Source organism: Accipiter gentilis, chromosome 29 (assembly GCF_929443795.1).
Source record: "Accipiter gentilis chromosome 29, bAccGen1.1, whole genome shotgun sequence".
Classification (NCBI taxonomy): Eukaryota; Metazoa; Chordata; class Aves; order Accipitriformes; family Accipitridae; genus Astur; species Astur gentilis.
This window is the reverse complement of record NC_064908.1, coordinates 13,787,765-13,800,278: the sequence shown is the minus strand read 5'-3', so window position 1 is coordinate 13,800,278 and position 12,514 is coordinate 13,787,765. Positions and strand designations below refer to the sequence as shown.

Here is a 12,514-nt window from a genome sequence, read left to right as displayed (position 1 = left end):
TATTAGGCATTTGGTCCGTTGTGTTTGGCAGGTTGATTGCTGTGATAGCTGTTCCTGCATCTTTGGGTTGCCTTGGCTAGTCTGAGACAGAAAGGAGTGGATGTGCTTTCTCATCAGTTTGTGTTGGTGCTATCTAGGGCAGCTGACTCCAGGAACACAGGAAGAGACGAGGTCAGGCGGAATTCAGGAAGAGTAAGGATGGGTAGTGGATGGGGAAGGGATTTGAGGACATAGCTGGTCTATTAATGAAGGTCTGCTTGTGACGGCTTGCTTAAGAATGCTAATGATGTCTTTGAGTTGCTGGTCTTCTCAGGAATGAAGGACAATCTCTCTGAAGGCAAGTAAAGGCCTGTCTGCCCTTCACAGGGAATACCTAGCGTTCTTTCTGCAATTCTCTTTTTTTCAAGTTCCTGTCTTCATTGAGTTTCAGTATACTGTTTTGATTCCTCATTTTCCAGATTCCTCTCTAGTTTAATCAGTCGCAACCTCAATGCAATCCCTGAGTCAATTGCTTTAAAAGCTTTCTTGTTTGGACTAATGCAGTGTATCTTTTACTTCTGAATGGCTTTTATAAATAATTTCATGTAGCCAGCTGAACTGGACTTTGGGTAATCTGGATGACGTATATGTCTGCACAACAGCCCTGAGACAGCTGGAAATTGTTCAATGTTATTAGTGCAGTTTAGTAAAACTAGTAGGAATTTCATCCCGCCTGGATTTATTTTTCAGCCTCCAAATGATATTGTATTCATGTATGTACAAAAGGAATTGAGTATGTCATTAGGAAAATGGAACTTGGCTTTTTATTATTTTAAATTGTGTAAGGACTATAATTGCTAAGAAATGAATGTGGAAAGGTACTTCAGAATACATAGGGTGGTAAAAGAAATTATGGGACTTATGACACTAGTGGAGCAAATGAACAGCAAAAAAATAAATTAAATCTATCTGAACATGCCATTATTGATTTTTATTATTATTACACACAATTCCATAACTCTCATCAACATATAGCATATTTTTATCTTTTTGGAGATAGCACTATTTTATGCTCTGTGGTTTAAACAAGGACACATTTATTTTATGCAGTCTTCAAAATGTGAGAGGCTAAAATGTAGTGACTTAAGAAATTTAACTTCTCCCACCAACTCCAATGATGGAATGTCTGTTACAGTAGGAAATGGGAATCCTGCGGAAGCAATTTATAGACTGTATGGGTGAAGAAGCTATTCTTGTTCATAAAGAATTTCTCTATGGCAGAATAAATTGCCTCTGTGGCTGATGCAAAGCTATGTTGATTTTCTCAAAGGTATGAAAGTGGGCTGGTACGAAGTAGGGCCTATTGGGTGGAGACAAAAGGAAGAAAGAAAAATACGTTCAGGAACTTCTGAAAAATAAGGAGAATCCTCAATTTAAAAAAAAAAAAAAAAAGATTTCAGGGAAATGGTTACTGGGCTGTCAGACATTTATGATATAAATGAGGAGAGTGGGAAGTAGCAGTTAGAGAGGTCAGTTTGGGTGAGAAACTATTTTCCTAGGGCTTACACAAATTAGGAGTTAACTAAGATGCCTACTGACTAAAAGCCTTTGCTACTCAATGGTGAATTTGCTGTCTTGCTTCATGAACTGGAAGCCATTCACTGTGTGGCTGTGTCTGGCATAAGCAGCAGTTACTTACAGAAAATTGAACTAGTGGGATATGTGGGTTTTTTCCCTCTGTATGTTTGTTTTTCATGTTGTAAGGATATTGTGATCTTATTTTCAAAACTAATGTGACAGCTGACTGATCTTACAGGAACATTTTTATTTTTCCTGGAATGTTTGTTTATACTTCCTTTACTCGACTGTTACATGTGAGCTACCAACTCCCCATTTTATTCCATGCCTTTTTCAGACTGATTCTGCTTACCTGCCCAAGAAGTCCCGCCTGCCTGTTCTCTTAAAATCATCCAGACCATTAGAAAAGGTGCCTTTGAACTCTGGTATGCAGAAGTCAGATTCAAAACTACAGCATCGTACCAGGGCACCTTATGAAGGTCTGAAAGCATGTGAGGTACAAAACAAACAATTTCAGCCACAAACAAACAGAGAGTTATTATTGAATGAGTCTGTAACCGAAAACCTTCAAGAAGAGCCGGCACAGGAAAGCACATCAGTGAGAGGTAAATAAAGGGCAGACATAATGACTTGTAATACTGCTTGAAACAGTGGCTTCTTTTCTTGTAGTAGAAAGTCAGAACAGATCATTTTTACATATGTACAATGCTGCTTAATCTTACGATTTTCTTGGGTAGGCAACTATGTATAGATCTTGAAAAACACCTTTTTTCTTTTTCTTTTATCTTTGCTGCTAGAATGTAAAACAACTTTATATGGAATAGAAAGTGCTGTGTATACATGGCATAAAGTATATAATAAATGACAGTTTCACAGGGTGCCCACATATATGCACATATATATATCAATGTTTAAATAAATGAAAAACTTCCTTTATAGGATGCCAAGTGTAATGAAAACTGTCTGTAATGGAGACAGGAGATTATCAAAATACTGTATTTGTTTATGCTGCATAAGTAAGTTTTTCCAATATTCCACTGATGGTCAAGTCATCTGTGTCTGTTTCCAGTGTGGCTGGGTTAATTTAAACTCAGTTGTTGACAAAATATCTTGGCAAAGTATGACAAATTGTAAGGCAGAGAACAATGGTATTATATAAAGATTTGGAGTGGTAAAAAAATCCAAAAATGCACTTAGCAGATTAAAAACTGAGTAGAGATATAAAGGATAGGTGAGGGAGAGAGGAGGTATAAATATATGAAATAAGATTCAATGAAGTAGCAAGTGTGCCACTGTCAAATGCAGAGATTGCAGAGACTTCATTGTTAATGATAATGTTGTTGTGGTAAGGGACAGATATGGCACAACTTTATTGTAAATACTTAAGCTGATAGGACTGTAGCAATTAATTTTGGTAGGCGCAAAATCCATGGACAATTCTGAGAAGGGCAGTACTTTCAAACTGGATCCTGAAATGAATCAGAACCTGTTAGGACTGCAGTCCTGTGGTTTCCTTTCCACACTGATTTCTTTACCCTGCATAACAGTTGTACTGCACACTTAGTAATTTTGAGACTTGATGCAGTGGGAGATTGCAGATTAGTTTATGATCAATGCTCATATTGGAGAAACATTTTAGCCTTTTCTCTAAGCTTAACATAAAACATATAAAAATGCACTAAAAATTGATTAACTGTTGCATTGCAAAGGAGACTTGCAAATGTTTATCTTCATTTGTTGGTAGGAAGCCTTCGCAATTCACATTCTTAGTAGTTATCCTTCTAATTAGTTCAAGTATTTTAAAAATATGTGCAAACACGGTTTCGTATGACCAGTAATGTTTGTATTACATTATCAGTAGTTGTTCTTCCTTAGATGATTTGCCTGTTCCAAATTGTCAGAGAACCAGGTTTGGATTTGTGCGGTGGGGTTTTTTGTGGTGGTTTTTCTTTTGTTTGTTTTTGGTTTTTTGTTGGCTTTGGGTTTTTTTGTTTTTGTTTGGTTAGTTGGTTTTGGTTTTTGGGTTTTTTTGTTTGTTTGTTTGTTTTAACCATCCCCTCTGAATTTTTTTTCAGTCACTTACTGACTTCTGTTTTACCTTCCCCCACTATTCTCCAGTTGACTCATTGCTCAAACTGGATAATAGTGAGGTCCAGGTGGAGTTGCAAGGTGTTGATCTGGGTACAGGGGGCAAGAATGAATATGCAATGGACAAAAATCAGCAAAACTATCAAGGTAGAGCATTTATATGGTATAGTATTAAAAAAAATAATTAAAACTAGTTTCTTCTGAACTGTGCAAAATTGTAAATTACTGCAGGTAATTGTCTCCCTTGCCATTATTTGTGGGTTTTAAATCTCGTTTTTTTAGCTAGTATAGATTAATTGCTCTAAGAATCCAAGCTGGTCTTTTAAGGGTTATGCTTTCAGAAGGGCCACAGCGATTTATGAGTCTGGTTTCCAGTAAAAATAATGAGTTGTATGCCTAACTCTGATCTCTATTGCTAATGTCCTCACTTGTGAACTCTTCTCTGAATTAAATGTTTGTTACTTATTGCTTCTGCATCTAGTTATGAACTATTGGAATGAAGCAATTGAATGATAGAATTTTGCTTATCTGAATTATTTGAAGGCATTCAACTAGGTTGAAACCTAATGGAATCTTTTAATGAAAATGTAAATAGGCTTAATACTGTGCATTAAGTGTTTCTGCATCATCCATTAGTCTTTTTTGGGAGGGCTTGAATAACCTGGTTAACATGTTGTGTATAGAGTACAGAGGATATGGTCAAGTTTGTAATCCTTTATCACATCATTAATTTTATTTGTATAAGTAGTTCCATTGAAGACAATCAGTTGGTTTGCAGGATCATGCTCTATGTGTGCCCTTTGTGTGCGTGGACACATATATGCACAGAGAGCTTATTAGTTCTCCTTTAATTAAGGGCAGTGTTTCATTAAAAAGTGTAACCACTATTCTAATCGGAAATATTTCTTCCCTAATATCTGTATTTATTTATTTTGTTATCTGGAACGTTTGTGTGGAATCAGGACTGCAGAGTTTAAAAGTTCATCTAGTATCTGGTTTTTTTCCCATCTCAGTCTGCAACCTTCTTTGACATTTGTGTTACTGCAGCAACCAACTGGTAGAGAAGGAGGAGAAGCTAATGAACTTAAGTGTTGCATTCCCTTATTCAATGTGTCGTCTTGAATTCATACACGGGCATTTTCTTGGAAGCATTTCTATCCTGTGATTCTGTCACCTTTGAAATGACACGCATAATGGTGTGCAGCAATCTGTGTACTGCAGAGAACATCATCTAGCCTTAATTTCAAATATGTTGATATCCCAGTATTGCAGCTTCATTTTTTCTGGCTTTTAGGTTATATTTGTTTTTAATTTCTTGTGCTTGGGCTTGACTTGGGCCTTCATATACAGCTGCCCCCCCCTGAGATTTTGTACTGATTTAGAGCTTGAACCTGGGCATTCAAATTCTCCATGGAAACCAATTTGAAAGTATTAAGACCTCTGCAAGATCAATGAATGACTCCCAAAAGAGAGGTTCTAATTTGTAGTGATCTTTTGCAGAACTAATAGAAGAAGAAAATTTAATTTACTGGTAACCAGAAAATAACCCTTTTCCTAGATACTTACACGTACAGCCCTTAACACACACAGAACTATAAACATAGAATATATGTAGGAATATATAGCTTTTATTGGTCTGAATCTGGGGTGATTGCATTACTTATGAATGGCAAAGTCAACTAAGGGATGTGATGTGCATGCCAAATGAGTGCCAGTAAAACCTTTAACACCAAATATTTTTATGGATTTTGTTTAGAACACATTTTTAAAAGTTATTAAAGCCCCTTTTTAAAAATTTTACTATTTTGTTGGTAATTTTTTAAAAACTCCACTGACTTCATGCTCCAATTGGTTTTCTATAGAATTTTTGAACTGAGGAGAAAAAAAATATTTAATTAGAAGTTTTAGGAAGAACCATTTAAAGTCATGGAGTCTACTTTTAAATCTCAGTGCGTTATGTTTGAGGTTATCATCTTTGTGGTTGGAGAGGTCTGGGTTTCATCAGTGTCTGATTCAGGATTGCATATAGCAAAAGTAATTTTCAATCATTTGGGAAAAGAAAGTGGGTGTATTTTGAGTATTGTTTATTTAAAAGGTGATAAGGGGTTTGAAATATTTAATGTGCAAGGTGAATTAATGGGCAAATCATAGAGGTCAAAAGTCCATAACTAATATTGTATAGTTTGTAATTATTCTGCAGTTTTATTCTGTTACTATAGAAGTAAATGAATTAATTCTGGTGCTGTTAAGAACAGAATGTCAGATAAAGAAGTATTAATATTCACACGCAAGCCTCCTGTTTTTCAGAAATGCAAAATCATCATAACATTAGCAACGTGAATATCCATCGTTCATTAAAAGAGATAAATGAAGAGTTTTGTTCCATGGAACATGAGGACGTTGACTCAGCCACTGCATATTCAGGTTCCAAGTGCCTGCGTGCTCTCAAATTGAGTGTAACAAGTACAGATGCAGTTGATGACTGTGAAGTCATAGACGATATAGAAGAATTGAAACAAAGAATTAAGAACATGAAGTCTGAGCTCGAAAAGTACAAAATGTTCATGTTTCATTTACAGACCTCTGACCAGGTTTTATCGAGTGGTATTTCCAATATAGTTTTGAGTGACACAGCCTTGCCCATGGAAGGACATGTTACACAAGCGCAAGATACAGCTATGCAAGAAATCAAAACATTTTGTGGTGTCCATCAGCTGATGGATTACAAGATCCACACCGAAAATAGGAATTTGGAGTCTTCAAAAGCACCTGATACATGGACAGCACAAAACCTTAAGGAACCACTATCAGCAAATGAGGCAGAACTTGAAAAAGAGCAAATTGCAAACATGCCTCTTGATGAAGTGTATCATCTTCAGAACAAACTGAGAGAAACATCGCCATCCAAGTGAGTAAAGCTATTACTGTTTCAGGTTCCTTTTTGTAAACAGCAATACCAAATAACATAGGAAAATAATACAAATATAATTTTATTCACATAGGAGCGTGTTGTTATAGTAAAGGCTAAATTTCACTAACATTAACGTAAAGCAACTGAAACGTTTAGTTAAGAGATGCCTTGAAGTACAAAACAGTATTTCTCTTGCAATAGAACTGCTCCTGATAAGCTCATATCATTCTCTGTAATGATTCTGTGCCACACACCTGTGTCTCTCCCCACACCTCAGATCCACAACTCTCTTTGCTGCAAGACATCCTCTCTTGAGCAAAGTCAGATCTCCTCGGGTTACTCTGTGAGATGGGTTGACCTCTGTAATCAAAATATTACAGTTTTGCATCACTCAGGTTTTTTTCAGGTGACAAGTGTAAGAAAATGGAACACCCCATTTAAGGTAGAAATGTTTTTCTGGGCAGTTGGTTGGCAGATTCATGCTAGCCCTTCTATTTTTGTGACCAGACTTCATGTGTAAAATAAGACGTTTACGCTCTAGTTATAATTTATTTTGCAGCTGAGTGCCATAATACCTTCCTTTGAAGGATGTGAAAGTAGATACATATAGAAATTAATGAATGAAATTTTATAGCATAAGCTCATAAGCTGGAAGATCATTTATGGGAGGCTGGAAAGTATCAGTCTTGTTTTTTGTATGATAAGACTGGGGGCAACATTTTGGCTTGCATATATACAAATCACAGACATAGAATGGGGTCCTGTAAGACCAAACCTTTTTCAACTTCCTGTCCACTTTTTTCCCCCTCTAATATTGTTATTGTCCTGAGGGCCTACAGGACGGCAGGAAGTATAATAAAGAAAGGTATTCAGCCTTTGGCTTTCTTTGGAATGCTTGAGTAGAAATATTTGGAGACACTGAGCAACCACCAACATGGACTATTGTATATCTCTTAGTATTACTATCATAAAATACAATTGTGCTACATAGTACATAGAAATTTACATACCTTGAAAATATACCTCATCCATTTTACAAAGGAAGATCTAACTGTAAATTAAGGAAGAGACAGTATGGATTGCTGTAAAGTTTTTATGGCCACTGTCTAGGACAACTGCATGAGTCACAAGTGACAGACCCAAAAATGAGTTATGCATCTCTTCCTATACAAATGACAATAAAAATTCTATAACAGCCCACACCATCATAGATTTTGTTTATGCCCCATATTTTGTTTGATTCCCTGCATCTTTTCGGATCCTCTCCCTTTTTCTCTCTGCTATGATTCTCTATGATTCTGTAGAAAGACGTCTATCTGTGAACAGGCAGTGGCAGTGTAAAGGGGTTGTCTATATTTGCAAGTGTAGAATAAATCCAGTTGATCTGAGTTGAAATTTATATCCTAGCTTGTGGAGTACAAGAGTTTGGACACTACAGTGGTTGTCATGGTCATGTCTGTGGTAATAAACATGCAGAGATGTGCAGAATTTTCAGATGGGTGAAACCATCAGCTCAGAAAGTCCAGTATTGTGCTCCTGGCAGGAAATACATAAAATTTCAGAAGAAGGGATAGCTCTATCTGTTCTTCCATAGTGAATTAAAAAGAAAAAAAAAACAACAAAAAAACAACCAGTCAGGAAAAATATCTGTACTGTTAAAAATTCTTTTCATGTATTCACTCTTACTTATTTTAATTTGGCAGCTTTGCATGCCATCCGTGTTATTTCCAAGCAGACAAACAAGTCATCACCGTAGTTGCTGCCCATCTTATAAATGAAGCACTTAAGTGAAAGATAATAACCCACAAGTTATACCTATAAATACAAAACTCAACAGTTAGAGACAATACATTTCTCATTGTGGCTGTAAAAGCATTTTTAAAGAAATAGTCGCATAATATTAGATTTTAACAATATAAGTTTAATTCACTTTTTATTTACACTTAAATGTTATTTATGGTCAGAAAACTACTTTAAAGATAAATTCATTTTCTCAGATATGATTCATTAGTTCACTCACAAGCTCAAGAACTCTCCTTTCAATGCCAACAAATTAAAGAGATCCGCACTGGTTGCGTCGCTTACCATCAACATCTGACGAGCCTTATTAAAGCTTTTGAGGAACTGCTTCAAGCCAGTGATGTAGACTATTATGTTGCTGAAGGCTTCCGTGAGCAATTGAATCAAAGTGTACTATTGTTTGAGAAGCTAGAAAGGAAATTCCTGTATGGTAAGTAGCAGTATTTTGTGCTTATTGTCTGAGATACATTAACGTTCTTGAAATTTGAACTGTGGGGGTTTTTTTATCTTCTTAGTGAAAAGGAAGCCTTACTTCCTCTTGGTTGCTTTTAAATGGTTTATAGGGAGGAGTGTCTTGGAAGGTAAAATTTTAGTGCTTCATCAAGACTGGATTTTACTTTTGTAGTTGTCCTCTGTATTGACACCTTCTGTTTTGCATTGTTTATCTTAGCACATGCATATTTTAACTGTTCAAAATATAGTGGTTACAGTTTAGTAAAAGTTTAGTTACAAGTAGGCTTCAGAATTTTCTATTTCAGGAAACAGCCCAGCTGACTTTGTTGAGCCTATGTACTGGGTATCTCCATTGAAGGGTTCTCATGGGCATGGTTCACAGTTGGTTTTTAACACAGTCTATGCTTAACTAAAAAGAGAAAATTACAAGTCTTGAAGTTCTTCCCCTAAAGTGCAGTTGCTTGCAAGAAGGGTAAGTGCAGTACAGAGATGTGGGCTATGCTTTTAGAGTGAAAGAAGAAATTATCATATAGCAGTCCATCTAGGCAATTTTCTATGGCCAATGCCTTTAAAGAAACTGCAAGGAATCCTGCATTCCACAGTTGGAAGATAATACCATGCTGATTTGCACATTATTGATATTCCTGTAGAAATAACACAAGTTAAATTGTATGCAGGTGTAAAATCACATGTTACTGGATGAACCAAGAAAAAGAGCCACGGACTTTATGGAGAAACCCACCCAAATGGTGAAGATAGAAAATTAAAATAAGGGAGGAGAAAGGGAAAATCTATTTGGTTAGAAGGCAGAGAAGAATAATTCCTTTCAGAATTTTGAGTAGCTCATGAATTTAAGAGACTGTGGAATTGCAGATCAGTGTGTATAGGAGGGTTTCTGTAGGGCATAATAGTAGAACAAGAGCCTTTTGAGCAGGGGTCCTGGGAGAAGACAAGAGAAGTGCAAGGTCCTGCACATGGGTCAGGGCAATCCCAAGCACAAATACAGGCTGTGTGATGAGCGGATTGAGAGCAGCCCTGAGGAGAAGGACCTGGGAGGGTATTAGTTGACAAGAAGCTCAACATGACCCAGCAACGTGTGCTTGCAGCTCCCGTATCCTCGGCCACATCAAAAGAAGCATGACCAGCAGGTTGAGGGAGGCGATTCTCCCCCTCTACTGTGCTCTCGTGAGACCCCACCTGCAGTACTGCATCCAGATTTGGGGTCCCCAACATAAGAAGGACATGGACCACCTGTTGGTGCGGGTCCAGAGGAGGGCCACGAAGATGATGAAAGGGCTGGAGCACCTCTCCTATGAAGACAGGCTGAGAGAGTTGGGGTTGTTCCGCCTGGAGAAGAGAAGGCTCCAGGGAGACCTTCTAGCAGCCTTCCAGTACCTAAAGGGGGCCTGCAGGAAAGCTGGGGAGAGACTTTTTACAAGGGCAGGTGCTGATAGGACAGGGGGTAACGGCTTTAAATGGAGAGAGGGTAGATTTAGATTCGGTATAAGGAAGAAGTTCTTTAAGGTGAGGGTGGTGAGGCCCTGGGAGAGGTTGCCCAGAGAGGTTGTGGCTGCCCCATCCCTGGCAGTGTTCAAGGCCAGTTTGGATGGGGCTTTGAGCAACCTGGTCTGGTGGAAGGTTGGAACCCATGGCAGGGGGGTTGGAACTAGATGGTCTTTAAGGACCCTTCCAACCCAAACCATCTATGATTCAATGGTGTTAGAGAAAGCTTAGTGCTGAATGGAGTTTATACCCAGGAAAGGACATTGTAAAGTGTACTAGTAAGCAAAGTCCTTTCAATTATCAGTGACAACTGGCATATTGTCTGAAAAATGGGAGCTTACACATCTGAAAATGCTCTTGTCCTTTGACTGTTTATCCCAGCTTTCCCAAACAATAGGTGGGGAAACATTAAGCTGGAAAGGCAAAGCCTTAAATGTCTAAAAAGTGGGACCTTATTAGGAGTTGTATTACTCCTAACATTTCTAATTATTTTCCTAAGAGACCTGCATCTTGCTGCCAAATAGTCTAGCTGGTTAAGAAAAGCATGCTATCTTTCATAATAGAGAGCTAAAATGCAACCATGTTTTGTAAAATGAGCATCAAAATCAACATTTTTCACCTGAGGGAAGAGTATATCACGCATATTGCCTTCAGTCTGTAGTTTGAAGAAAGTTAGCAGCAAAGCAATGGAAAAGGGATGCTATCATGAGTGAAATTCAGCAAGAAAGACCTTTTCCTATCATTGCCAAGTGTTGTTCTTTCTGACCCAGCTAGCAGTACTTCCACAGATGTCAGTTGCCAATCTTGACATCTTCAGCGAAACACTTGAGGTGGCCTGAAATAGGGACCCTGACGCCCAGGTCTTCCTGAATTGGTTCTAGAAGATTCACTTTGTTCAGAAACTTTCAGGGCCCAGCCATACAGTGATCTGTATTCTGCCTTTCATTACAGATAGTGGCAGCATGTTGCAGTTTTGATTGCTGATATAAAGGAGTTGTATATGAGAAAAAGGTACTACGCCTAGTGTGTCATAGCAGTGTAACAAAAGATTGAGTGTATTCAACGATTTCAGTGGCTACAGAGATTTCTTGCATTACAAATGAGAAGACTGTGTAGTGAATAAACATTAAATGCCTTTAAACCAACAGATGGTATCCTATATACTATGAAAAGTCACTGACGACTGAGACAGTTCAATATATCTAACACAATGGTGTTGCATTGAATCACACATTAAAATAAAATGACGTTTGTAGGGTTATAAAGAACATCCAGCGTACTAAGAATTGACTGTAAAGAAGCAGCATAAACAACCGTCTGTCTCTGCATTTCCATCCTGACCTTCAGTTCATTTCCCCTAAAATTTCAGCTGTGCGACTCTTGCCTGCCACTTTTGCTTAATTGCACAAAAATTTTAGAATATGGGGAGCCAAGGTGACACCATGAAACTCTTACTTCCTTACTCAAATTAGGGTCTGAGTCCAGGTCTCTTGCGCTGAATTGTGCTTGTGTTCACACACTCTACCACTGAGAATACTGCAGGCAAAATCCTGTGTATGCCCCTTTATTAAGGATAACTGGTTAGCCTGACTCTGGCTGGACAAAATCCAAGTGTGATGGAATTGTTTTCATATCATTTTTGTTGAAGAAGTAATGGCATGTACCCCTAATTATTTTGCCATAATCTGTATGCTAACTAAAACAGCAAGGCTGTAAAATCTGGCACCTGTGGTACCTAATAATTTTTTCTGAACTATGGAGAAAGCTATTGCTTTGTTGCTGGGCTATTAAAAGTTTTGTTCATGTACAGCATTTGACACTGATACACAGCGTGTTGGGTATCTGTTGACTTCTCTAATTTCTCATTAATTTACCATTCTATGTTTAAATAGTTTAAGATGGAGGGGGAAAAAGTATAATTCTCAATATCTGTTTTTAATCAGGTATTTCTGCTTTGCAGGAGAATCAATAGGTGCAGAAGTTACTATACTTTACGAATTAGCTCCAAGGTAAGAGTGCAATTCAAACACATGGTTGTTTGATAAATTAATAAGGATGCTCCATGTTTTGTAGCACAGCTTCCACTGTTTTGCCTTTTTGGGATGGCTTTGCTTATGTTGCCTGTTTCATTAATATCCATTTTATTAATAAAAAATCCATAGAAAACAAACTAAGGCTTTTTTCCACTCTTCTTATCAAACA

The 12,514-nt window shown here is 37.5% G+C and overlaps 1 protein-coding gene across 6 annotated transcripts in view; it reads left to right on the top strand.

Moving 5' to 3' along the window:
* CDK5RAP2 (CDK5 regulatory subunit associated protein 2) overlaps positions 1-12,514 on the top strand; it is an 84,208-nt gene that overhangs the window by 50,056 nt on the left and 21,638 nt on the right. For 5 of the 6 annotated variants that reach the window (XR_007509929.1, XM_049832108.1, XM_049832105.1 and 2 more), the window contains 5 exons: positions 1,895-2,162; positions 3,676-3,792; positions 5,953-6,553; positions 8,554-8,786; positions 12,273-12,321. Coding sequence is in view for 5 of the 6 variants with exons in the window: in XM_049832108.1 (XP_049688065.1) it covers positions 1,895-2,162; positions 3,676-3,792; positions 5,953-6,553; positions 8,554-8,786; positions 12,273-12,321 (1,268 nt within the window). In the remaining variant the exon portion in view is untranslated. The remainder of the gene's footprint in view (positions 1-1,894; positions 2,163-3,675; positions 3,793-5,952; positions 6,554-8,553; positions 8,787-12,272; positions 12,322-12,514) is intronic. The other variant, XM_049832106.1, reaches the window with a different exon arrangement.